The 27,155-nt window shown below is 41.0% G+C and overlaps 1 protein-coding gene across 3 annotated transcripts in view; it reads left to right on the top strand.

Moving 5' to 3' along the window:
• The window catches only part of LOC132896468 (serine--tRNA ligase, cytoplasmic-like), a 193,537-nt gene extending 166,594 nt beyond the window's left edge, over positions 1–26,943 (top strand). For 2 of the 3 annotated variants that reach the window (XM_060937314.1, XM_060937313.1), the window contains 7 exons: positions 13,736–13,879; positions 14,202–14,357; positions 17,750–17,971; positions 19,457–19,586; positions 26,095–26,252; positions 26,364–26,493; positions 26,797–26,943. In XM_060937314.1, the coding sequence (XP_060793297.1) occupies positions 13,736–13,879; positions 14,202–14,357; positions 17,750–17,971; positions 19,457–19,586; positions 26,095–26,252; positions 26,364–26,493; positions 26,797–26,930 (1,074 nt within the window). In that variant the 3' untranslated portion in view covers positions 26,931–26,943. Of the gene's footprint in view, positions 1–13,735; positions 13,880–14,201; positions 14,358–17,749; positions 17,972–19,456; positions 19,587–26,094; positions 26,494–26,796 lie in introns of all 3 variants that reach the window. The other variant, XM_060937312.1, reaches the window with a different exon arrangement.
• The last annotated feature ends 212 nt before the right edge of the window (positions 26,944–27,155 follow it).

Raw genomic sequence — 27,155 nt, 5'->3', positions numbered from 1 at the left:
AGAGAGATTGATTTATTACACACACACCAGTCACTTTATTAGCTTCAACTGCTTAACACAAATATCTAATTGGGCAATCACAATCAAAACCCGTGAAGTGGAAGCCTTCTCTAAGCACATCAATGTGCTTAGAGATATCAACATCAATTTCACTCGGGAGGACGTCAGTGGGAATAATCTAGCCTTCTTGGATTGTGATGTACACATTAGACAAGACAGAAGCCTCAGCATCGAGGTCTACCGGAAACCCACACACACAGACCAGTACCTACTCTTCGATTCTCACCACCCACTGGAACACAAATTGGGGGTCATTAGGACCTTGCAACACAGAGCTCAGAACAGCCCTACAACGGTAGAGGGAAAAGAGAAGGAGCAGAATCACATCAAGAAAGCACTTCAGAACTGCGGGTATCCCAACTGGTCTTTCTTCAAGAGCAGAAAAAGGAACATGATGGACAAGGAGGATAACAGGAACAAACGCAAGAACATTGTCATTCCCTACATTTCTGGTCTATCTGAGAAACTCAGGAGGATCTTCTACAAACACAACATTCCGGTACATTTCAGACCCAGTAACACCCTGAAGCAGAAACTGGTCCACCCTAAGGACAGAATAGCCAGACACAAACAGGACAACGTAGTGTATGCAATTCAGTGCAATGAGGAATGCATGGATTCGTATATTGGGAAAACAAAACAACCACTTCACAGGCGTATGGCTCAACACAGGAGAGCCAGTTCCTCAGGCCAGGACTCTGCTGTCTACCTTCATCTTAACGACAAAGGACATTCATTTCAGGATTGCAACGTACGCATTTTAGCCAGAGAGGATCGTTGGTATGAGCGAGGAGTTAAAGAACCCATTTTTGTCAACCTGGAACGGCCATCACTGAACAGAGGTGGGGGTCTAAGGCTACATCCACATGACAACAGCAACGAGATTTTTTTTTTTTAAATATCGCGTCCACATGGGCAACGGATCAGTTAAATTTCGGGTCCATATGGCAACGCAACGCTTGCTGAAAACGATGCAATACACATGCCACACCTCTAGGTGCGCTGTAAAACGGTCCCATCGGAGACGCCAGAACAATAGAAGAAGTTGACGCATGCGCATAAACCCCTTCTTCTGTAGCATTAGCCACATTAGCTTCTGCAGTGTTTGGACTAAAGACTCTGCCCTAAGGGCTATTCTCTCTCTCTCTCTCTCTCTCTCTCTCTCTCTCTCTCTCTCACTTTGCACCATTACACAATAAATATTCACAGTGAAAATATTTTGTAAGCGCGTTTCATGAACCAAGTTATAGTATTTGTTGACAACTCGCATCGAGTTCGTTACACTTCTACCCGGCGTGAAGCACTGACAGTCATGTGGTTGTGACGTCATCGTAAACAAATCCGTTCTACTCATCCAGACGACTTCGCAACGGTGCCATTGCCATATTTTTCCACTCTGGGACCCGTTCTCAAAAGATTTCATTTTGGGGCACCCAAAACGCCGGTGTCGTGTGAACGCCAGGCCGAAATGATAAACAATTTTATCAGATTCACCTGAATCCGTGTGGACAGGGCCTAAGACACCATTCATCAGCCACCTACAATGCAGTCCTTGGCACACTTCCCAGACAACTGAATGCACACCAAAACCCAGCTGTTTTCAGTCAGTACGTTTACATGCACATCCAAATCGAGCTGCTGTCGGTAATCGAGCAAAGGGTCCCAGCAGGGGTGCCAGAGAAATCCAATCCTATATGCACACAAGGAAATCGAGCTATTGTGTGAGGTACATTGTGCACCCCAGCCACAGGTGGCGCTACACGCCCCATCGTGTTGGTACACTTCCGGTTGTCGTCATGAAGAAGAGCTATTCAAGCGCAGTGTTGCCAGATTGGGCGGTTTCCCGCCTAATTGGGCGGTTTTAAGTGCATTTTGGCGGGTTTTGTTTTGGGCTGGAAAACGTCAGCAGTATCTGGCAACATTGTTCAAGAGTATAAACAAAGTTATCAGTTCCGTGTTCACAAGAAGAGTGTTTGTAGTTTGTATGTACGAACAGAAGTGTTCCTAATAAAATGGGCACTAAGTTGAAGGTGATCTGAAGTGTCATGCCGACTGAGGCTGTTTTTTTTTTTCGACCGAGGCTGTTGTGTTTCCCGTCACTCGTCACTTCCGGAAGGGGCAGTGCTGAAGTAAGTAGCTCGACTCCGTAGCTCGATAGGGTATACATGCACTAAGTAGCTCGGCAAAAATCGCATAATCTAGGTCTTACCCTGCCAGCCCAGATCTGTCTCCTACTGAGAATGTATGGCACATCATGAAGAGGAGAATCAGACAATGGTGACCACAGACTGGAGCAATCAAGAATCAAAAAAGTCCAATTGCAAAACTGCAACAGTTAGTATCCTCAGATCCCATACGATTTAAAAAGTGTTATTAAAGGAAAGGTAATATAATACAAGGGTGATAATGCCTCTGCCCCAACTTTTGAGTGTGTTGCAGTTGGAACTAGGCGATAAATCGATTTTATCGATTAATTCGAATTTACAGTTAAGGACGATGTGTTTTTATGAAAATCGGTTTTCTCTCACGGCTGTTTCACAATTGAGTGTACCAAACAGTGGTTGAGGTTGAAAAATCAACTGAGGTTGAAAAATCAACTTTAATATACTTCAAAATTGATGTTGGCAGTTCAAAGGTACATACCTTGGGCTTAGTATCCTAAAAGATCTCTGCACAACACCTCTCGGTTATTGTGATACTTGGGTCTTTTTTTTTAATGGGTCACTAAGGGGATACGGACGGCACAACTGTAAGACCGTATGTAAAGTAGCACATGGTCTGGGCAAAATGGAATGGTAACCCCAGGGGAATATCATAGTTCATCTCATACCCATCCCAGGCAGCCCTGGAAATGACCATTCCTAAAGTCTATGGGGGTGTATACCAGATGTGGGTTAATGAAAATATCTGTGAAAGAAAATGTTGAATTCATTAGAAACTACAATTTTTAGTGAGGAGATTAACTGTTTGTATCTTTTAAGTCTTTAGTGTATGTCTTCTTAGCAATTGGAGTGCCATTCTCCACAGTATTTTGCTAAAAACTAAAAGTGGGGGTACGGACGGGACAGGTGGGGGGTACGGACGGGACAGGGGTACGGACGGGACATTTGAGGTTTATTGTGCTATATCAGGCAAGGTCTTTATCACAGATAGGGTTTATATGGTGGTTTGGTATTTGGCAAAAGAGACTTGTAAACCATCACAATTAAAAGCTTGTAGTATTTACTTTGTGTAGAAATTAGGAGGAGGTACGGACGGGACAGAATTTTTCGGAAAAATCACAGCCTATACTTTAATCCTTAGCTATGTGTCAGATGAAAGTAGCAATGATCTCATTCTACTTTTGTTCTCTTACATACATCATATCAAAACTTTACATGTCAAACTAACACTTAGCACATTAAAACAATACTACAGACTTTGAAATCTTTAAGTAAATATTAGATTAAAATTGGTAACATGTGGGTAAAAGTAAAAAAAATAACCCTGCTGGTAAAAAAAAGTTGGTATATCTTCAAAAAATGGTAATAAATCTCTATTTGACATATGACTGCTTGTACAAAATAAGGAATTTTAAGGTAGCAGCCATGTTTGTGATGTGAGGTGCAATGGTTAGAATGTGAAAAAACTGAATGACTCCTGGTAACACTAAAATTGGGACATGTTTAGGTAGTATTTTTGTCGATAGTTTCGCCAAATATTGACGGATTTCCCTATTTCTTTTAATGTTGTGTTCCTTGTTACACCAGCTTTGGGAAAATAAAAGTCTAAAACAGTAATATCTTATGTAGACTTTCTTATCAACTGGTAACATGTAGGAAAATAAATGGGTACACTCAATTGTGAAACAGCCGTCAGTTTTAACTTCCCCCACCGACGCTCCCCTCTGCGCAAGTGTAGAACGGATCGGGCAGCAAGGACGGATCGGGCTGCGCTTGCCATAGACACACACAAACAACATGGCAGCGATTGGGGGGGAAAGCCGCAACTTGTGCCCAAGAAAGGAGTAACTTCCTCCATGATCTGGAATTGGTTCGGTTTTGCGGCGTCGGACGCAGACCAAACAAGTCTTCATTGTAAGGTGTGTTTGAAAACGGTTGCTTCCAAAGGAAACAGCACGACGAATTTATTCCAACACCTTAAACAGAAGCATGCAGCGGAGTGGGAGAAGTGCTGCTCCCAGTGGAATGAAAACAGCCGCAGCACTAGCACACCATCCAAAGTAAAGCAAGCAACTGTCCCTGACACATTTTCGAACTGTGTGCGTTATGATAAGAATGGGGCACGGTGGAAGGCAATCACAGATGCTATCGCGATGTTTATTGCAAAAGACATGGTGCCCATACATGCGGTGGAAAAGTCGGGATTTTTTCCCCTATTTTGTCAGTTTTATCGAAAAGGACACAATTTTATTTTTTATTTATTTATTTATTTATTTATTTTGAGGGGGCATTTATTATTTTTTATTAAGTTTGAGGGTGCATTGTGTCAGTGCCAGTTTGAAACTAAGCTATGTTGGAGAAAGCTTTCTAAAAGTTACTGTATGTTCTCACTGTTTACAATGGCATGGTCTGCCATCTCATCTACAAGCTTGTTTTTTGGCTTCTTTTTGGTTTCTGGTTGCACTTTAACCCCAAAGGGGAAATTTAAGTGAAAACAAAATAAAGGTAAAACTTGTTTTGAACCATTTCTTTGTCATCTGTAGTTTGATTTTTAGGAGGGGGAAAAAATCGATTAAAATTGACAAATCGATTTTTTTTTTAGGCCATATCGCTCAGCTCTAGTTGCAGTCATCAAATTCTAACTTCATTTATATTTTCAAAATACAATTAAGTTGGTTGGTAAAACTACTGTTGTCGGTTAAATAAAGGTTCACATGCATTCACAAATCGGGTTTTTTTTGTTTTGTTTTAAAAATTGCATTTTGAAAAATATCCAAACTTTTTTTCTGGAAATGGGGTTTGTATGTATGTGTTGTATAAAAGTATATGAGCTCAATGATGCATGGTGTAAGTAATGTAATGGACTTGCATGGCTCGCTCTGGAACAGACTCCCTAATCTTTTATTGATTATGGAACTCAGGATGGTAGCAACTGAATGAATTCAGAAGTCTACAGAAACATTTTGTCTGCCAATTACCAAAGAAATTGAATTGGGACAAAAGTACAAAGAGATTTTCCTTCATCATGCAGCAAGACAACGAACCAAAACACACTGCAGCACAACGGACTTCAGGGTTCTCATCTCATCTCATTATCTCTAGCCGCTTTATCCTTCTACAGGGTCGCAGGCAAGCTGGAGCCTATCCCAGCTGACTACGGGCGAAAGGCGGGGTACACCCTGGACAAGTCGCCAGGTCATCACAGGGCTGACACATAGACACAGACAACCATTCCCACTCACATTCACACCTACGGTCAATTTAGAGTCACCAGTTAGCCTAACCTGCATGTCTTTGGACTGTGGGGGAAACCGGAGCACCCGGAGGAAACCCACGCGGACACAGGGAGGACATGCAAACTCCACACAGAAAGGCCCTCGCCGGCCCCGGGGCTCAAACCCAGGACCTTCTTGCTGTGAGGCGACAGCGCTAACCACTACACCACCGTGCCGCCCCGACTTCAGGGTTTTAAAAAAAAAAAAATTTGCAAGATTTCAGACTGACAGTCAACCTACCTTAACCCAATTGAGCAGCACTTAATATCCTGAAGAGGGGAGACTGAAGGGAGAAACCCCTCAAAGTGAACAACTGAAAAGTTGTTGTACAAGCCTGGAAAGCATCAGGAAAAAAAAAATCTAATGGTTTAGTGAATGTCAGTGGGGTACTGGCTACAATTTCCCTTCTTTTCTCCTAAATTGTGTTCTATTGCATTGTCATAGCTGACTATTCTATTCTAGATAGAATGTCTAGTATTTTGATGATATTCTCTATGGTTGTAATGCTTTCGATTCTCTTCTATACAGTTATAATTTTATTATATTGTCATTCGATTCTATACAGAATATGTGCATTGTCATTCTATTTTGTACAATCATAATGCTTTTTATTCTGTTCCATTCTACTGTCATATTCGAGTCCTTTATTGTCATATCATAACTGTCTATATAGAATGTGTATAGTATTTTGTCGTATTCTATTCTGTACCTTCATAATACTTTCTATTCTATTGTCATATTCCCTTCTTTCTTTTAATCTATTTTGTTGTATTGTCATGACTGTCTATTCTTTTCTACAAACTAAAAAGAATGTGTAACATTTTATATTCTTTTCTATGTTTTCAAAATGCTTTCTATTGTCATATTCCCTCCTGTTCTCTTATGTACTCTATTATATTGTTCTGATTGTCTGTCTTATTTTTTATGTTCTGTGACTGTGCGTTCAATTCTCTATGTTCTGTCTTAATGTATATATATATTATTTTGTCATATTCTATTCTCTATTTCTATCCATAATGTATTTATACCGTCATTCCTAGTCTTGGGTATGACTTTAAATTGCAACCGGTGGTGAGTCTCCGGTCCGGGAGGACTTGAGTATTGGGGGGGGAGTGGTTACCACTTAATCACCATTGCTCCCAGGTCTCCTCTGACCTGGAGTGGTAGGACCTGCCTGGATTCCAGCTATGGGTTAAATAGTACATCACCAATAAGGCACTGGCAGTAGGGCGCTTTTTGGTACAATGTGTCAGATGAACCCAACAGGGTCAATGGCACACCACCAGATGTCGTGTGGAAGAGCCACTCAAATGGCCAACGGATGGCATCACTTGGCAAGTCAGTTGTCACTGCGGGGCAACTTCCATAACAGTCAGGTCTGTGGTGCTTTTTGTGCACCACTTGGCGTCAGGTCTGGAGGCCCGGAGAGACAACACGATGGGGGCACAACATCATTTGCCTTACCTTACTGTGCAAGGCGCTTTATTAGGAGAGGAGAATAGGAAAACCCTGTGGCGATTGAGTAAATGTGACGACAGCAGCAGGTCTGAGAAGCTGGAAGTTGCTAGCAATAACTTTACACACAGGCAGCTCGCGTTTGGTGGTTGTAGCCTTGCTGAAGCTCTGCATAACCGCATTGCGGGTGTCCAGGCAGCTCTATTTAGGGAAAGGGAAGCCCCTAGAAAAGGTGGGGTGTAAAGAGAGCTTACCCAGTCCTTACCTGGCTGGCTCACCATGGCCAGCAGGTCTCCATAATGGCGGTAGAAAGAATATAAGATTGATAGTTGGGGCTTGGAATGTCCGCACTATGTTGGACAATGATAAGAGACCTGAGTGTAGAACCGCTCTGATCGTGAAGGAACTAGATCACTACAGCATCAGCAATTGCTGCAATCCAAGAGACAAGGCTTGAAGGCTAAGGACAAGTGCAAGAGAGCGAATACACCACCTTCTGGAGTGGGAATACGGACAGAAGAAAAAAATGCATTTGTTTTTGCCATTTCGAATAAGAGCTGGCAAACTGCCATCACTACCAGCTGGAATATCTGAACGAATAATAAGTTTGTGTACCGACAAGGAATGATCGCTACCTAAACCTGATCCAAGGGTATGCACCTACCATGACCTATCCTGATGACGAAAAAGAAGCCTTCTGTCATGAATTAGCTGATGTGGTAGACAGGGTACCTTAAGCAGGGCCGCGTTAACCCTTGCCGAGGCCCTGGGCAGACACCCCCCCGAGGCCCCACCCCCGTCTGCTGTCAACTGCGCTCAGCAAATTCACCCCCTCAGACGTGCCTGTCTAACTAGACACAGAAACTTAAATAATGACAGTGGCACAATTAGAAATACTATTGAACGATAAAACTTTATATCCATCAACACCTACTGTATTTAATCGAGAAAAAGCAATGGTGAAATAGGCAATTGCATGGTGAAAAAATCCATCAGACATCATGGTTAACAAGTCTGGTTAACTAAAGTTTAGCCACAAGAAGCCTTTGAATGAGTGAGTCAATGAACAACATGTCAAGAACATAACCTAGGCCTACAACAGTTTCTTTAGTATTCAGAACAAGAATTTGGTATATAACCGTTCATTTTCATTTTGGAACCCAGGCGACTTTTAATTTGTGAAAACAAAGAGCGGTAACAAAGAAAAATATCTTGCTTCTCAGAAATAAATCTCAAAATGTTAGGCTATGTGAAACATTTCATCCTTTCACACACGTAATGTCCCAAACAGCAGTGGCACACAGCTTTGCGCATTCAGTTTGACAGCCATGGGTCAACTTACAAGGGCACTTTCCTACTTTTCTGGAAAGCAAAGTCATTAATTAAATCATTGAACTCAAGCTGGCGTAGCGTGTGAAGACAGTGATCATATTGACAATGACGGGTGATTTATGCCACGGGACAAGGTGGGCTTCTTTACAGGTGGCGAAATGCATCAAAAATGTTATCAATATGATCAAAACTTCTGAAAATATCGTTTCATATTTTCCGATCTCGCTACCTCCGAGGCCCTGGGCAGCTGCCCATGAAGCCCATTAGGATAACGCATGCTTGACCTTAAGTAGAGAAGCTTCTGCTTCTGGGAGATTTCGATGCAAGAGTAGGAAATGATCACGTAACATACGAAGAAACTATTGGGAAATTTGGCAAGGGAAATAGGAATGCAAATGGTGAACTCATGCTCAACTTTTGTACTCAACATGATCTATGCATCACTAATACCTACTTTCACCAACCAGACAAAAATTACTTCACTTGGTGCCACCCAAGATCTAAACACTTGCATCTCCTTGATTGTCATGACTCGCAGATCCAACATGAAAGAGATTTTGTCAACAAAGGTAATGCGAGGACCTGAATGCTCAACATGCTACTAAATCAAATCAAGTTTATTTGTACAGCGCTTTTAACAATAAACATTGTCGCAAAGCAGCTTTACAGAATTTGAACGACTTAAAACATGAGCTAATTTTATCCCTAATCTATCCCCAATGAGCAAGCCTGTGGCGACGGTGGCAAGGAAAAACTCCCTCAGACGACATGAGGAAGAAACCTCGAGAGGAACCAGACTCAAAAGGGAACCCATCCTCATTTGGGCAACAACAGACAGCCTGACTATAATATTAACAGTTTTAACAGGTATAACCCTCAACTGTCCTCATGGGGCCGTCCTTCACAGGAGTGGGGCGATAAAACTCCGACCAGACACAGGGCACCAGGATGGATCAAGCAGGTCCGAGGGGCAGAAGAGGCCAGCATCTCAATCCCAGGATCAACATGTAACTCAGAGGGACAGATGGGGGGGGGGTGGAGAGAAAGAAAACATGTTCTTAGGTATGCCCTAAAAATGACAAGTATTAAATCTGTGTGGTAGGCTCGCAGAGACGAGAGTCTTTACATCAGGCATGACACACAATGGCATGTTAATATGGTAAAAAAATATATCATGACCTGCTCTGGCTGGATGCTTGATTGGGTGATGGGAGCACACTCCTCAGCAATGATGAGATGCAGATGGGACCCTTAGGCCTGGCCAAGACAATTCAGTTACATTTCACCGGGTCTGGGACATGCGACAGAATGTCTGACGGCCGATTCCCTGCAGGCTACGATAGCCAGTCGAGGTCCCCACCGTCTCCACCAAAAGATTTCCTGTTGACTCCATGTAACTCAGAGGGACAGATTTGGAGTGGGGGGGGGAGAGAAAGAAAACACAGGTGGTTAGGTATGCCCAATGTCACCTGAATAAGTAGGAACAGTATACATATTGCACCGAGTACAAGCAGGGACTCCGGCAACTAACTATGACAGCATAACTAAAAGGAGAGAGCCAGAAGGTAACACAGGCATGAGGGAGCCCCGGGACATAAAGCAGCCAGCCACTACACCGTCAACAAACTCGAGTGAGCAAGCGAGTGGGGACTGACAGCATCCATACATCCCAGTTTACCAAAACACTCTATGTCTGAGGACCCTCCAGATCTACTCCTTTACCTCATAAACACCATTAACAAAAGGCTTGACTAAACAGATATGATTTCAGCCTAGACTTAAATGCTGAGACTGTCTGATTCCCGAACATTACTTGGAAGGCTGTTCCATAACAGTGGGGCTTTGTAAGAAAAGGCTCTGCCCCCTGATGTAGCCTTCACTATACGAGGTACCAGCAGATAGCCTGCACCTTTTGATCTAAGTAGGCGTGGCGGGTCATAGAGGAGCAGAAGTTCACTCAGGTACTGTGGTGCGAGACCATTTAGTGCTTTAAAGGTCAATAGTAGTATTTTATAATCAATACGAAATTTGATTGGGAGCCAATGCAGTGTGGATAAGCCAGGCGTGATGTGGTCATATTTTCTAGTTCTAGTAAGGACTCTTGCTGCAGCATTTTGAACTAACTGGAGCTTGTTTATGCACTTATTGGAACATCCAGACAGTAAGGCATTACAATAATCCAACCTGGAGGTAACGAAAGCATGGACTAGTTTTTCTGCATCATGCAATGACATTAAATTTCTTATCTTTGCAATATTTCTGAGATGAAAGAAAGCTATCCGGGTGATGTTATCAATGTGAGTTTCGAATGAAAGACTGGGGTCAATAATCACTCCGAGGTCTTTTACTGCTGCACGTGAAGAAACAGAAAGGCCATCCAGAGTTACTGTGTAATCAGAAAACTTACTTCTAGCTGTATGTGGTCCTAGCACAAGTACTTCAGTCTTGTCAGAGTTAAGCAGAAGGAAATTTATAAGCATCCAGTGTCTAATGTCCTTAACACATTCCTCAATTTTATTAAGCTGGTGTCTCTCATCAGGTTTTGCAGAGACATACAACTGTGTGTCATCAGCATAACAGTGGAAACTAATACAATGTTTACGAATAATATCGCCCAGAGGTAACATATATAGAGAAAAAAGCAGTGGACCCAAGACAGAACCTTGTGGAACACCAAACTTTACCTCGGTACGTCTAGAAATATCACCATTTATATCGACATACTGATAACGATCAGTTAGATAAGACCTGAGCCAGGAGAGGGCCATTCCCTTAACTCCCACAACATTTTCTAGTCTATCCAGAAGAATGGAATGATCAATGGTATCAAATGCTGCACTAAGGTCAAGCAACACAAGTAGCGAGACACAGCCCTGATCAGACGCCAACAGTAGGTCGTTTACTACTTTAACCAGTGCTGTCTCTGTGCTATGATAAGGTCTAAATCCTGACTGATACATTTCATGGATGTTATTCCTATGTAAATATGAGCATAACTGCTGTGCCACAGCTTTTTCAAGGATCTTGGAGATAAAGGGGAGGTTTGATATTGGCCGATAATTGGACAGCTGACAGGGATCAAGGTCAGGTTTTTTAATCAGGGGTTTGATAACTGCTAGTTTAAAGGATTTGGGTACATAGCCAATCATAAGAGAAGAATTTATTATTTTTAGAAGCGGTTCAATTACTCCAGGCATTATCTGTTTGAATAGATGTGTCGGTAAGGGATCTAGTACGCAAGTTGAGGCTTTTGATGTAGAGATTAATGAAAGTAATTCAGTTTCTTTTAGGGGAGTAAAACATTCTAACTGATGATCTGATACAGTTATATTGTTAACTACAAGGTCACTTTCATTGTCTAACCTTAAATTAGTAGTTTGAATTTTTTGTCGGATATTCTCAATTTTGTCATTAAAAAAATTCATGAAGTCATTGCTACTACATACTGCAGGTGTGCATCTGTCTATAGTGGACTTATTCCTGGTTAATTTTGCTACAGTATTAAATAGGAATCTAGGATTATTTTTGTTATCTTCTATTAGGGAGGAGAGATATGTTGATCTCGCAGCACTAAGAGCTTTTCTATACTTCAGGAAGCTCTCCTTCCACGCCAATTTGAACACTACCAATTTTGTTTGACGCCATTTGGTCTATATATGGTCCGGTCAAAGCTGAGACTCAGACTTGTATTTCCTAGACGCAAGAGAGCAACTTCCGCAACAAATAAGAAACTAGATATAGACAAGTTGAAGAATGATGAGACAGCGCAAACTCAAAATGGCTCTTATAACTGCTCTACAGAAAAATGCCCCTGATCAAGAAGACACAGAAAATGTTGGATATGTGGCAACGGCTGAAAGATGATGTGTACACAACTGCAAGTGATACTTTTCTTCTGCAAGGGATAGCAGAAGAAAAGTACTCCAGGCTGGTTTCAAGAACAGGAATGATTCTATCTAAGCTTTGTTGGAAGAAAAATGCAAAATTTATAACCTATATCTAAAAGAGAACTCCAAAAGAAGCATGAAAACTTTCAAAGGTATTTAAAGTGAAAGTGCAATGTGTAGGTGCAGTGGGCTTACCAAATCAGTCTCATCAAAGCAGTCTCAGAAATTCATTAACCAGTCTCATAAATTAATCAATCAATCATTAATTCAAGTATCTAATAGTTTATAGCTAAACTATTAAAATCAATCAAATCAGTCTCATGTAAAAAGGTATCAGTCCATTAAGTTCATTAACAAAATGGGTGAAGGCAATTAGAGTTCTTTTCTTGATAGAGGTTGGCACTTCAGTGAATATTGTAACAATAAACAGGACACAGTTTATTCCAAAGATACCATTTATTGAAATAGCTGACGGGAATTAGCGAACTAATACTGATCAGATTTAGCAACAATAGCAGCCAAGGAATAATTCAGTATAAATGATGATACAATATATACAAAATATATACATATAAGAATCAGTAGTGTATGATAATTAAGGCACTAATGGTGATCAGAAGTAATAACTATAGTCAGTGTTACAGTGTAAGGGCGAGCGGATGTTAAAATTATGATAAGGAGGCCGCTTGTTCGTGTGTGTGCGCGTGCAAGAATGGAATGCTACTGCGCCCAGAAAGGGGGAGGGTCAGCACAGCGCGCGAAAGTTAAGACAAAGGAATCTGTGGTTTAACTAGCCCAGGTAGGCCTTAAACCCAAACTGGTCAGCACAGCAGAAATGAATGAAGAAATCTGTAGTTTAACTCGCCTCAGCTAGGCCTTAAACCCAAACTCTACTGAAATCCCAGTATGGGAAATGTACGACGAAAGGACTTAAAAGAGAGAGAGAGAGAACATGCACAATCTAGCTAAACACAGATAGTAAACAAAGTAAATCAACAACACACGGTCCAAGACCGATTTTCATGTGAAATCAAAAGGCGTACATTTAAATCATAAATTAATTCAAATAAACAACACTGTTCATGTTAACTAGCTACAAGTAAAAACTAACAACTTTGCCCAGATGCCAGCCTTACTCATTAGTGATTGGAAGTGTGCCTTCTCCGATTCGGGAAGAAGACGGTACTGAAGTGAGCCTTCTGATCCAAGATAGCGCGAAACGCAGATCTGGAAAGACACGGTTTTGCTCCTTCCGCAGCTCGTCAGCTGGAGATCCTCGGCGTCTCGTCAGGCGCCCGATGATCTAGAAAGAGTCTTGCTTATAATTTCGTCAACGCTGGAAAAGATGAGAGGGAATTCCGGTCGCCTCTTTTCTTTGAAACACTGCGTTCGTAGGGCAGTAATTAACCGGTTCAGTTATCGTTGCAACTCTGTGAAGGTCAAGCACATTGAACTTTGGCTAAAGTCCGGTATCAATAGCTGGTTCTTTGTTCTCTGTCCTTTTGTAGCACCAAACGCATCGGTCTCTCTTTCACGGTCTCTCTTTCATCGGTCTCTCTTTCAGGATTCTGATAATAAAGTTGAGCGCACCTGGGGTGACTGCACAGTGCAGAAGAAGTACTCTCACGTGGATCTGGTTGTCATGGTGGATGGATATGAGGGAGAGAAAGGTGCCATCATTGCAGGAAGCAGAGGATATTTCTTAAAGGTTGAGTATAAAAATTACATCTAATTTATGTGTAATCATATAAATCAGACAAAAATATTGGTCTTGAACACTTATGACTGGTGGACTGCCCTGTAAATAATGTAGAGCAAGCTGTATTTGATATGCACACTCTACAGCCTCCATTGCAATATTAAATGATTCATACTGTTTGTCAGCTATAGGTAGAAAAAAAATCTGACAATTGAAAAATGTACATGTTCATATTCAAATGTTAAGTATTAAGGTATAATTTTACTTGGGAAAACAATGTGTTATAACCACTTATTCTGTTGTGTTTGGGTTGTATTGTCCTTTTCATTAGGGACCTCTAGTTTTCCTGGAGCAGGCTTTGATTAACTATGCCCTACGGATCCTTTACAGCAAGAATTACACACTCCTCTACACACCTTTCTTCATGCGGAAAGAGGTCATGCAGGAGGTTGCACAACTCAGCCAGTTTGATGACGAACTGTATAAGGTATAACCCTTCACTTTTACTGATTGGTGCTTTTTTTTTTTTTTTAATTAAAGGTAAAAAAAAAAAGTCAATTAGAACTGGAAGTAAACTGTCAAAAATGTACTCAAGTGAAAGTTAAAAAACAACTACTTTTCAATGTACTCTACTACTAAAAAGTAACTGAAAATTAAGTTAATGTGTCCATGTGTAAAAGCTGTTAAGAATTGTTTGTTTATTTAAAAAGTACCAATTTGCCCCCCAAAAAATATTTGATCAAGTTTGCTGGTCTCATGCTGGTATGCATGAGAGATGGGAGATAAGCCCATGTGAGTTATTCTTCAGTCTCTTACTTAATGATATCTATTCCTGATGTTTAGAAAATGTTATATATATATATATATATATATATATATATATATATATATATATATATATATATATCACGGGCGATTGCTCTAAGACAACGAGGGAGGCTCAGCCTCCTCTAAAAATGCCGAACATCGTGTAGGATGAATTGCGCTAGGCTTATGTTATAGCCGACCTTATAACATTGCTATTTCAGATCCAGAATCATAGAAATATGTGCTCAACCCACTACAGTGCGAAATCATTCCGTTATAACTTTCCCCAGTTCGCCTAATGTGTGCGTGAGTTTTTCCCCCTCGTGACAGCGCGATGCAGCCCAGTCTCAGTGGATTGGGAGCTATGTGCTTGTCAATCTCAAAATGCAAGACGATTATTGGACAAATACTGCGAAAATGCCCGCCCACGGAGTCTCACGGACTCCCAGCCTCAGTGGACTTTAATGGCATTTGGGAGCTATGCGCTTTTCAATCTCAAAATGCAAGAGGGTTATTGGACAAATACTGCGAAAATGCCCGCCCACGGTCTCCGAGCCTCACATGGGAGGGACATGGCAGTTTCCGTGAGGAGACTGGTGATTGGTGAAAGCGGCCGGATATTTTCTTTGATTGACAGCTCGTTTCAACTATAGACAGGCAGCGGACAGTGTTGCCAGATTGGGCGATTTACCTCCCAATTGGGCGGTTTTAAGTGCATGGTTTTGAACATATTTTGGGCTGGATAACGTCAGCAGTATCTGGCAACATCAGTTCAGTCCCATGCGGATTCGCAAGTGCTGTGGTGTATTGTACGAGATCTTCTTACATTTCAATTTCATTCATTACATACGGTTTCTACCAACTTTTTTAGTTTGTATATATTTTCATTGTAAATAAAGTGTAAATATAGTGTTGTCAAGTTTGCTATCTTAGTTCCAGAAATTTTGTTTATTTGAGTGACTGAACTTGAACTTGAGGGGGCTAGTCAGCTAGCAAGAAAGCTGCACACGGATGCCAAGCATTGCTGATTTAATTTTGGCGAAGCCATTTGTCAGTCTTCCTTTCGAGGAAAAAATTAAAATTAAAGAGCAGGGTAGACCAACGCCTCAAATTGACTTGGTGAAAAAGGTAGGGAATAATACTCGTTCCTTTCAGCTCTCCTGGTACGAGAAAGTGAATTGGCTAACAGCAAGTGACCCACATCAACAACAGTAAATAGGCTACTTTAGTAATATGTCATGGATGGACCAAAAATATAGAATCTATTTAAAATGTTTATGCTGAGTATATTATATTGGAATATGTTTTTCTGGATATGAATTAAACACCGCTACAATTTGGAAAACATGTTTAAACAAAAACACAGCCGAGGTCAATTTTTAAACAACATGCCACAATTTTAAAATATAAAATGTTAAAATATAACCCCCCCCCCCCCCCCCCCCCCCCCCAACACCACCATCATGTATATTGGACAGTAGGCTAATGGGCCAAAAGAACCTGTTATTTCACAGTTTGTGACCCTGCCAACAATCAGCCAGATCAGAGGCAAGAGTATGGGCAAAACTGATGTGTTTTTTCTTTTAAAATTTGGAAATATCGTAACCGACCAGCCTCCCCTGTTTGAAAGACTACCAGCCGCCACTGATGATATATATGTGTGTGTGTATATGTATGTATATATATATATATATATATATACACACCACATTTTATATATATATATATATAATAGAGAGAGAGAGAGACAATGAAAGCAGGCTTTGACAGAGTGTGAGTGTGAGACAGAGTGTTTTCTTTCTTTTCTTTTCACCAGAGCTTCTCTTGCCAACAGCTCAATAGCATCAGTAAACACACAGACACATGTTTGTGTTGTGGTGGCATAAATATGAGTGTACTCATGTACACACTTCACCTTTACCTGCTGTGCTCTATCCAATTCCCCGCTTTAAATCAGGCTTTGATGGATCAAAATATGATTGCAACCTAAAATATTATGCGTTTCCCCTTGGAATGTTCCAGGGATACCATACATCCCTATTTGATCAGGGGTGGCCTGTGGCACACAACCTACCTGGGCACTACACTTGTGGACTCTAGGGGTCCCATCTGTATGACGGAAAGGAAATATGAAGGAAATAGAGGGAAGTGGGGGGGGGGGGAGGGGTGGAGAGGGAGAGACTGGGAGGAAGCATGGTCCAGAGATCCAGTTTCAGGATAAATGCTCCCTGTTTCTGAGGGGAAGGGATGGGGGAAGTGCAATGAACAGGGACACAGAGAAAAGGTGGGGCTGCCTGCCCTGGCCAGTTGGACCATCTCCTCCACCATTGCTTGCACTGGACGAACTCTCATCCCTTCAGGCAGTTGAGTGATGAACATCACTACAAAAAGGTCCACAACCACCCTGATATTACACACACTTTGGATCCATATGCTCGTTCAGACTAGCGATTGTTGATTATCATCTGTTGGGCTGTGAGCTGGCCTTGTTCTGACAACAGGTCCGAAAGACATTTGCTTTTTACATAACAAAACTGCACTTGACCACACCCTGCCTCCACAAGTAGGAAATAAAAATGAGTGTTTTGTTTAAATGTGAGGTGATGGTACATAGCATGTGCAATCTTTGAAAGCCATTGTTGAATATTTTGTCAACTAATCATTGTTAGCTAGCTTGTGGTATAGCTTGGGCTTAGAATAAGGGGTTACAAAGATCTTTGCCTCTAAACTGTGCTGTGTCTGTAGACTGTCAGCCCCTACTCCAGTAATGGCTCCATTCCTGGAAGAGTTCATGTTTGTTGGACAAAAAATTGATGTTTGGTACTGTACATCAGTTATGCAAGTTGCATTGAAATTTTGAAAAAGTTGCAAAATAAAACATGTAATTGATACATGTTCTATATGTATCAATTCTATGCATGTAGCAATTCTACATGTAATTGATAATTTGCTGTCACTTGCAAATACTTGAGTAACCAAATATTCATGTCAATCACTATCTTTGGGATTTTATTTTACACAGTCCCTCATAATTTAGAGTTTCTCTTTGTTCCCTCAACCCTACATTTGCAGGTTATTGGGAAGGGCAGTGAGCATTCAGATGATACATCAGTGGATGAGAAGTATTTGATTGCCACTTCAGAACAGCCCATAGCAGCCTTCTTGAGAGATGAGTGGCTTAAGCCGGAGGACCTGCCCATCCGTTATGCTGGCATTTCTACCTGCTTCAGACAGGAAGTGGGTTCCCATGGCCGAGATACACGTGGCATCTTTAGGGTTCACCAGTTTGAAAAGGTTAGTTTTGGGGCAGTTTTCATGTTACAGATCCCTTGAGCGTGACATCACGTGATTTCTCCTGGGGGACGAGACATTGTCTTTCCTGTAAGCAAGGCCTAATCTGTGTTAAATATGGTTCATTTTTGTGCTGTTTTTGGTTGTTCCAAGCATTCAAATAGAGCAAAAGATAAAGGTATTACCATCTCCCTGGAACCTTGTCTTGAACTTCTGATTGTAGCTTAGGAGCTTGACTTGAGCATTTCTTTAGAAAGGAAATATCTCTGATCTGGGAGTAGGAGGGTTTTTTTCCCCTTATTTTATTCTTTTTCCCCACAGCAGTAGGAAGAACCCAGTACACCTTTTTATCTGTAATTGTCAGTGAATCCTTTTGTTTCACTCAGCTTCCTTGTTTCCAAGGCCTGCCATACACTCACAGTGTGCGGCCCCGATCTTGCCATTTTTTTCACCGACAATCCATGGAATTAAAGTTTTTTTGGTCATTCTTTACGAATGATTAACCTGGAATAGAATATAGGTTGGTATTCAGTCACGTGACTTTTGCTTGCAAGTTTACTTCCGGTGAGTGAAGTGCTGGTCAGGCAAACCAGTTTGGCTGCTGGCATGCAAAGAGCTAGTGAAACTGTCTCCGACTATTTTTGCAGTTAAGAGGCCAATTCTCTTTGCAATGGGATGGAGCCTTACACACTAGTAAAGGATTTTTCCAATATGAAAACTTATCCATTCGTTGAGTTCCCTGACATCTCAAAGTACCTGGTGCTGCAGACATCATTCTACATGGACAACCAGATGAAAACCTGGAAGAGCATGACAACTTTTTATATATGGCTGGATTAAAGATCCAGTGATCAATATAAATCCTGTCCCGTTTTTTTGCCCGCGTATGTAAGCATTTTTTGGGTTTTTGTACACATCTTTGCAGTGGTTGCTAGGACGCTACAAGAATTGGTGTTAAGTGTAAACAAACTACAGCTGCTCAATTCTAAATCCTCCCTGCTCTTCTCTTCCAGAAAGGAAGAGAAGGATGAGGTTTTTTTTTTTTTTAAATTAAAATTGAGAAAATGCAATGAGAGAGTACATTCTAACATCTGTGTAGGTAACGCTAGGCCACAGAGCTACATACTGTAGTCACTCCAATTGTTTCGAGGAATTTTGTATGGATCATAACCAATAATAAACTCTAATTTCTGCATATATCTATCCTTTAATTCTTTCTTACTACCAGATTACTTGGATAATCCAAGTCAAGCTTTTTTTAAGCTATAGTTTTCTTCAAACTACAGCCATCTGACATCTTCAATATCGCTTGTCTTCAGTATGTAAACAAAGTTCGCTTGTCCCCCAGGACAAGGGTAGCAGTGGTTGTTAATGCAAGTGTGACATCAGTGCAAGGGGTCTATACTTGACTTATTGACTGGAATAAATTTACACAGTTTGGTGGATGAATTGTCACTTTAAAAAATGTCTTTGTAAATTCCCACACAGATTGAACAGTTTGTGTATGCCTCTCCTCATAACAACAAGTCATGGGAGATGTTTGATGAGATGATCAAAACTGCAGAAGATTTCTACCAGTCACTTGGAATACCCTACCGCATTGTTAACATTGTCTCTGGTCAGTCTTTTTTTTTTTTCTAAATCTTTTTTTTAGGGAACTACCTTTTTGATTATGGTTTAAAAAAAAAGGTTAACAAATAGGATTTTTTTTCTTCAACTTTTATGAACATTTGTGAAGGCTGTAGTCAGGATTAAACAGAAAACAGCTACTTTTTTCTCTCTTTTCTTTAGCTTTCAGGAGTCTGTAAAGAACGAGCTCAGATTTCTTGTTAAATCTACACTGCAACCCTGTTGTAACAAACTCTTTTACTACAAACTTTCGCTTATAACGAACCAAGTTCATGTCACCCACCTTTAACCCTCTGGGGTCTGACGGTATTTTCTGGCCCTAATGATTTTGGCATACTCTGATTTTGGTGTCAATTTCAACAAAACTAAGCAGTATTTTCAAAGTCATATGACTTTTTGTGTTCAGTACAAGTTCAGCTCCAATAATATCTATGTAGTACGTACCGTATGTCATGATTGTACATTAAAACAAAAAACAGATAAATGATGTAAAAATGTAGAACTGTGTTGGAATGTGTGAAAAAAACACTACCTTACCCATTTTGCCAAATCATTTTGATCACTTGAGGTGATTCTTTTCAGTCTTAGGGATGTATCAAGCACAACTTAAATCTGCTCCATTGATTTGGACAATTAACTGGCCATCAAAAAATGTATGTCCTGTTGTTTTGGGATAAAGGTTTGGGAGTGGGAGGAGTATGCAATAAGAAGAGTAAAAAATTCCATTCAAAGAGAAGAGTGAATACTGCCAACTCAATCCCATCAGGTCAAGTGATCAAAATGGATAGTCACAATGGGTAAAGTAATGTTTTTTGTCCCCCTCCCAACACTGTTCTAAAGCTGCTTTTTTACAACAGCTTCATTTATCTTGTATTTGACTCTATTCAGTGTGTCTTGAAATTAACTCTCGTACTATTTTACTCAGTTCAGAGCCACAATCAACTCTGTTACACTATTACTCTGTACTTTTGTTCCCATTCCAACTCCAAATTTTACTCTCTAAACTCAAAATAGAGCCAAATTAACTATTTATGAGGAAAATACTTTAGAAAAATTGCTCAGTCATTTTTTCTGTCTATGCATTACAGCGCATGCATATCAACTGAGATGCTCATAATAAATAGGACAAATATATACAATTACTCGAGTTGATCTTCGGCTAGATCAGGTTGAAGCAAAAAAAAAAAAAGTTCTCAAGATTGAATTGGACCATGAATTGATTCTCTGACCTGAATCATGAATTGAATTGCTGTCCTGAATCATCCGAAGTGCGTAAAATCCACTTGCCATCTCGCAACAGGTTTTACCTCCAAATAGCCTAAAAACTATGGCTGACAGATTTTATCCTGTTTACAGTGGGCATTCCCACAGCGAAAGAGAAACCATTCAAAACCCAAAGAGTGAAAGTGATTATCATTCCATTACCATGTGAATAGTCTTTTATGAATGTGTAAGTGGGTGCTCAGCGCTCTGACTCTGGTGTGACTTACTCAAGGTGACAAGTTTTATGTTTCATCTAATTTGGGTAATTTAAAAATTTTTGGCAGTGGACACATAGAAAAGTGTAAAGTATAAAAAGTATAAAGTTTGTCAATGTTTATCATGCTTGTATGATAAAAAATCGTGAAGATATTTACCCAAATACATGACCTACTTATTCTAAACCTGCCGAGCTTTGCCGGCGAAGCTTTTGGCCCCAAAGAGTTAATGACAGAATTGGAGTCTTCAAATATCTATAATATATATAATCACTGAGCCAGATGCCTGTCTTCCCACCAGAGATGGGCATTAAATAATCAAGTCCACAGTCAAGTTGACGATACGTGTTAACGCCATAAAACAAAGGCTTAACGAGCCTTGCTTAGGTGTCCCGTCACTAAGAATTATCAAGAACGGCAATCATTGACTTCAAAAAATTCCTTAAAAGGACTTTATTTTACAAGCTAAAAGCATTTTTTACTTGAATCTTTACTCTATAAGTACTGTTGTCATGGCTACTCGTAAACATAAAATACTCTCCGTCTGTCAGAAAATCCAGGTGATGCACGGTTGTAATCACTGGAAAAGTTTTTAAATAAAACACACTGGCAAACAGCTCCAAATCAGTGATCAAAAATCAGAGTAAAGAAACAGGCAATCGTCAAGTGAGGCATAGACAGGATATCAACGGTGAAGACAAAGGGCAAAATACAAAACAGAGTTGGAAACCAGGATATCAATACACCGCTACAAAAAGCTTGGTAACGTGAGACACTAGGAACAGCAAAAATCAGAGTAAAGATTTCACAAAGTAAAGACTTCACAAAGTCTGTGTAGTAAGAGTCCTGATAAATGCCCTGTGATTGCGTACTAAGCCGGAACACATGCATGGTAATTAGTCCTAATGGAGCTGCATGCGTGTACATGAGTAGCAGTTTGAGGCGACACTGTCAAAGACCAACTTCACATCCTGGACCATCTAAAGCGTGGTGAGAAAATAACTAATTGGTCTAAAGAATATGGTATCCCGAAAAATTTAAATTAAACTTTTAAAGAAAAAGCACTCTGAGACTTCATCCATTACTGCAGTCAACATGATGGGCCAAAAAGAAAGATGATGTGGCAAGCAAACGAGGGTGAGTGTGACCTTATTTCCTTTACTTTATAAATATGTAAACGAATTAATTGTAAATATAAATTAAATGAAGTTGGTCTCGTAAGAGTGAGTGAGTGGTGTCTCAAGTGGGTCCATTTCAGTATTATGAACTTTTTGGTATAACAAATGATTTGTACGTCCTCCAAGGACTTCGTTATATCAGGGTTGCAGTGTATTTGTACAGTCAAAAACACCATTTAAACAGGAATCAAAATGAATGAATGAAGAAATTTATTTGTGATGTATCATAGAGGCAGAGATGAAAACAACACTGTTGTGGTCAGAAGTTTACATAAACGGACATGAATATCCTACAGGGATGTGATTTTTCTGCGAATTCGCGGAATTCCGCTTTTTTCACCTCAAAACTTGAAAAAAAAAATGCTTCCGATTTTTCCCTCAAATCCACATTCGTATCCTATTCGTTCCGACTTTGTTTAAAAGATGGCAGCCTCGGATTTGCATCTTTACGCCTCGATCACGGATGCTGCCATCTTTCAACTCTTTGTTTGAAGCGAGCGCATTCATTGGTTGTTACAGAGCGATGGGCCAATCATGTACCTCGTTTCATCTCATTGACGTAATTACGTCATTTACGCAATTCCGTCATTGAGATGAAACGAGGTACGTGATTGGCCCATCGCTCTGTAACAACCAATGAACGCGCTTGTTAGATAGCTGTACGTAAGCTCGCTTCAAACAGAGTTGAAAGATGGCAGCCTCCGTGATCGAGCGTAAAGATGCAAAGCGAGTGAGAGAGAGAGAGCGAGTGAGTGAGTGAGCGCGCGAGAGAGAGCGCGCGAGAGAGAGCGAGTGTGAGAGAGTGAGAGCGCGAGAGAGAGCGAGTGAGAGAGCGCGCGAGAGAGAGAGCGCGAGCGTGCGTGTGCGCGCGCGAGTGAGAGAGAGAGTGAGCGAGAGTGTGTGTGAGAGAGTGAGCGAGTGTGTGTGTGTGTGTGTCAGAGTTGCATGTTGACCATTAAATTGGCTTGAATTTGTTAATCATGACAAGTTTTTTCTTGTGTGTTTGCTTGCCATTTTAGTACAATTTTTAAGTCAGAAAACCCAGGAGCTTCGGGGGGCTTCCCCCCTTGTCCCCTCACCAGGGTGCTGCCCTGGACCAGCTGGGGGCCTGTGGCCCCCAGACCCCCGCCTAAAATTTTCAGATAATTTCACCAGCCCCAAATCACATCCCTGATCCTAGCAATATTGGGCTTTCAGTGATTCTTTAACTTTTTTTTTCCTGTGGCAGAATGATTGCACAGCATCTTTAATGAGAAAAAAATAATTTGGTGCACAAGTTTCATCTCATTCTCATCTCATTATCTCTAGCCACTTTATCCTGTTCTACAGGGTCGCAGGCAAGCTGGAGCCTATCCCAGCTGACTACGGGCGAAAGGCGGGGTACACCCTGGACAAGTCGCCAGGTCATCACAGGGCTGACACATAGACAACCATTCACACTCTCATTCACACTTACGGTCAATTTAGGTGGGGTTTACATTAGACCGTATCAGCGGATCATCAGATTAACGTTTTTAAAACGATTAGCGTGCACACAGCAACGCCAATACACGATTCGCGTGCACACAGCAACGCCAATACACGGATATGCTCGGCTCCGCAGGCATCCTGCGCTCCAAATCACTCCGCTCTGAACAGCGAGTGCCCTCTGGAGGGTGCGCACTCCGGCCTGCGCAGCTCACAGAGCGCGCAAGTGAAGTGCACGAGCAGTGATTCGGGACTGAGCCGCTGTGTGTGTGATCCTAGTGCATATCGGGCATGCGCGTCACTTACCACTTGCAAGTGGAAGGATGGCAAGCCTAAAGACAATCATAACTACACAATGGGCAGTATTTGCATCAGTATTTGCAGTATTTTCATACTTTTATACTCTTTAATGAAAGGTGATACAAGGCGGAAGTCCGCGCTGTTTTTCAGCAGTCGCGTCACATGACCAACGCCAGCGAATCAGGAAGGTGGATGTCACAGTGACGTTGTCCAATGACGACGCCAGCTAGAGCTCAGCACAGCGTATCCGCGTATCCTCAATGTTTACACAGCACCGGACCAGACACGATCTGGATTGAATACGTGGACCCTGGCGGATTCCCGTTTCCCGGCGTTTCCAGGCGTTTTAATGTAAACGGACAGTGCATCCGCGAAGAAAACGAGACAGATACGGTCTAATGTAAACTTGGCCTTAGAGTCACCAGTTAACCTACGGTAACCTGCATGTCTTTGGACTGTCGGGGAAACCGGAGCACCCGGAGGAAACCCACATGGACACGGGGAGAACATGCAAACTCCGCACAGAAAGGCCCTCACCGGCCATGGGGCTCGAACCCGGACCTTCTTGCTGTGAGGCGACAGGGCTAACCACTACACCACCGGGTACACGAGTTTTTTAATTAATTTTGGGTTTTCTGAAATCAAGACAGGGTCACAATTCTACATATCGAGTCAAAATTTACATCCAGCACATCTAATATTTGGTTAAATGTTCCTTAGTAAGTTTCATCTTGACTAGACACTTTTTGTAGTCATCAACAAGTTTCTGTCAGAATTCTGGTTGGATATTTGTCCACTTTTCTTGGCAGAATTGGTAGAGTTCAATTAAATTTGGGTTTCCTGTCACAAACATGACTTTTAAAGTATAGTCAGTATATTTTTGTAAGGCTTGAGGTCAGGATGTGTTTGAAGCTTAATGTTGGCCTGCTTTATCCACAACCAGCTTTGATGTGTTTGGGTTCATTGTCCTGTTTGAACACAGTTTCTGATGGTTCGTGGTTATGCTGAAGAGTTCTGAGGTTTTTCATTATTCCATCTACTTGGTGTGCAATGCACTACTACCGCTGGCAGAAAAACAGAGCATGATGCTGCCACCACTCTGTGCACAAACAACTCTATCTTTGTCTCGTCTGACCGTAAAACTTTCCTCCAGAAGGCTTTCTCTTTGTCCATCTTGTCAGTTGCAAAGTTTACTCAAGTTTGAAGATGTTGATTTGAAGCAGGGACTTCTTTCTTAGATGGCAACCTCTCAGTCCATGGTGATGTAAAACTTGCTTGACTGTAGACGGTGTTCCAGCAGCTTCCAGTTCATTGGAGGTCTGTGTCTTGGTGGTTCCTGGCCATCTGAACCTACTTCCTCTTAGCTGAGGGTTTGGGTCTTCCAGCATAATGGAATCTGCAGTTGTTTAGCTCCAAGATACATTCCTGAGTGTGTAAATCTATGATCCTCTTTCAGATCTGCACTGAGCTCCTTGGACTTTCCAATTGTACTGTGTGTTGGTCAGTCCAGTGAGTGCCAAACCTTTTTATGTTGTCCAGCTGTAGTCAATCAGGATCACTAACAGGTAGTTAAGAGGCCTTGGTCTTGGCAAGTTAGACATTTTGGAACTTTCAGCACCACTCAATTAATAATCTAAGTGGGTGTATGTAAACGTTTGACTTGTATGTATACTCTTGACCCTGTGTGATTTTAGAAACCCCAAAATAAATTGAAACTTTTGCATCAGATTCTTTTTTTCTATTAAATATGTATGGTGTATAATCATTCTGCCACAAAAAAGCTCAAAACTCATTGAAAGCCCAGTATTGCCATGAGGTTTGTCTGTGTATGTAAACTTCTGATCACAACTGCATTTATAGTATTAGCATAAAGATGCTATAATGCCAATTATAGCCATATTTAATATATTTATTTAAGGTATGAATATGATTGAAATTGGCATTATAGCATCATTGTGCTAATACAATTAATGTTTAGCATTATAGTATTAGCAAAGTTAAATATGGTTGAAAAAGCCATATTATATTCTGGTGGTTTTGCAAGAGAATTGAACCTCTAAGAAATATTTTGTAGGCTCTTTGAACCATGCAGCCAGTAAGAAGCTGGACTTGGAGGCATGGTTCCCAGGCTCTCAGGCTTTTAGGGAGCTGGTGTCCTGCTCCAACTGCACCGACTATCAAGCTCGCCGCTTACGCATACGCTATGGTCAGACAAAGAAGATGATGGATAAGGTAAAGCTGTCTTCTCTAGAGAGAAAAATGCTCTTAAGAAAGGTGGTGGTACGAATAATTTCATACTCGTGGAAAATATTAATAATCCATTTATTTATTTATTTTTGCAAGGCTGAGTTTGTGCACATGCTCAATGCAACCATGTGTGCTACTACACGTGCAATATGTGCCATTCTGGAAAACTACCAGACTGCAGAGGGTGTAACCATTCCAGAGCCACTCAGGGAGTTCATGCCTCCAGGTAATCATATTTATACATGTTAACATATGTCAATATATTTTGAGTGAATTTTATGATTTTTCCTTTGGAGATTCTCAGGTTTAGTGATGAATATTACTGAAACCAAGCCTTTGCTGACCTTGTTGTAACATTAACGTTTCACAGATTTTTCCAAACATAAGGTTTTTTTGTCATTTAAATGCTAAATCTTTTTTTAAAAATCTGAATAATAGCATAAAAATAGTGTTTTTGTAAGAATTATATATGCTTCTATGCTTGTATATGCTCATATGTAACTTTTTTAAATGTGGTTCTTTAATTCAGACTTGAAAGAAATAATCAAGTTTGTGAAGGCAGCTCCTATTGACAAAGAGATGTCAAAGAAGCAGAAGAAACAAGAGGGAGGAAAGAAAAAGAGGAAGCAAGCCACTGACTTGCAAACATTAATGAACATCTAATGTTAATTTCCATATTGTGGCACAAATAAAATGAATATGAAACAATGTGTCCTGCCGGTTTTATTCATTAAAGCTCATGTGGATTGTACTGTAGTGCTGCTTAGTACAAACTGTATTTTGCAATAATTAGCTACCACGGGCGATTGCTCTAAGACAACGAGGGAGGCTCAGCCTCCTCTAAAAATGACGAACATCGTGTAGGATGAATTGCGCTAGGCTTATGTT

The sequence above is a fragment of the Neoarius graeffei genome, chromosome 13 (genome assembly GCF_027579695.1).
Source record: "Neoarius graeffei isolate fNeoGra1 chromosome 13, fNeoGra1.pri, whole genome shotgun sequence".
NCBI lineage: Eukaryota > Metazoa > Chordata > Actinopteri > Siluriformes > Ariidae > Neoarius > Neoarius graeffei.
Note: the sequence above shows the minus strand (reverse complement) of the source record. Positions and strands in the feature narration are given on the sequence as shown.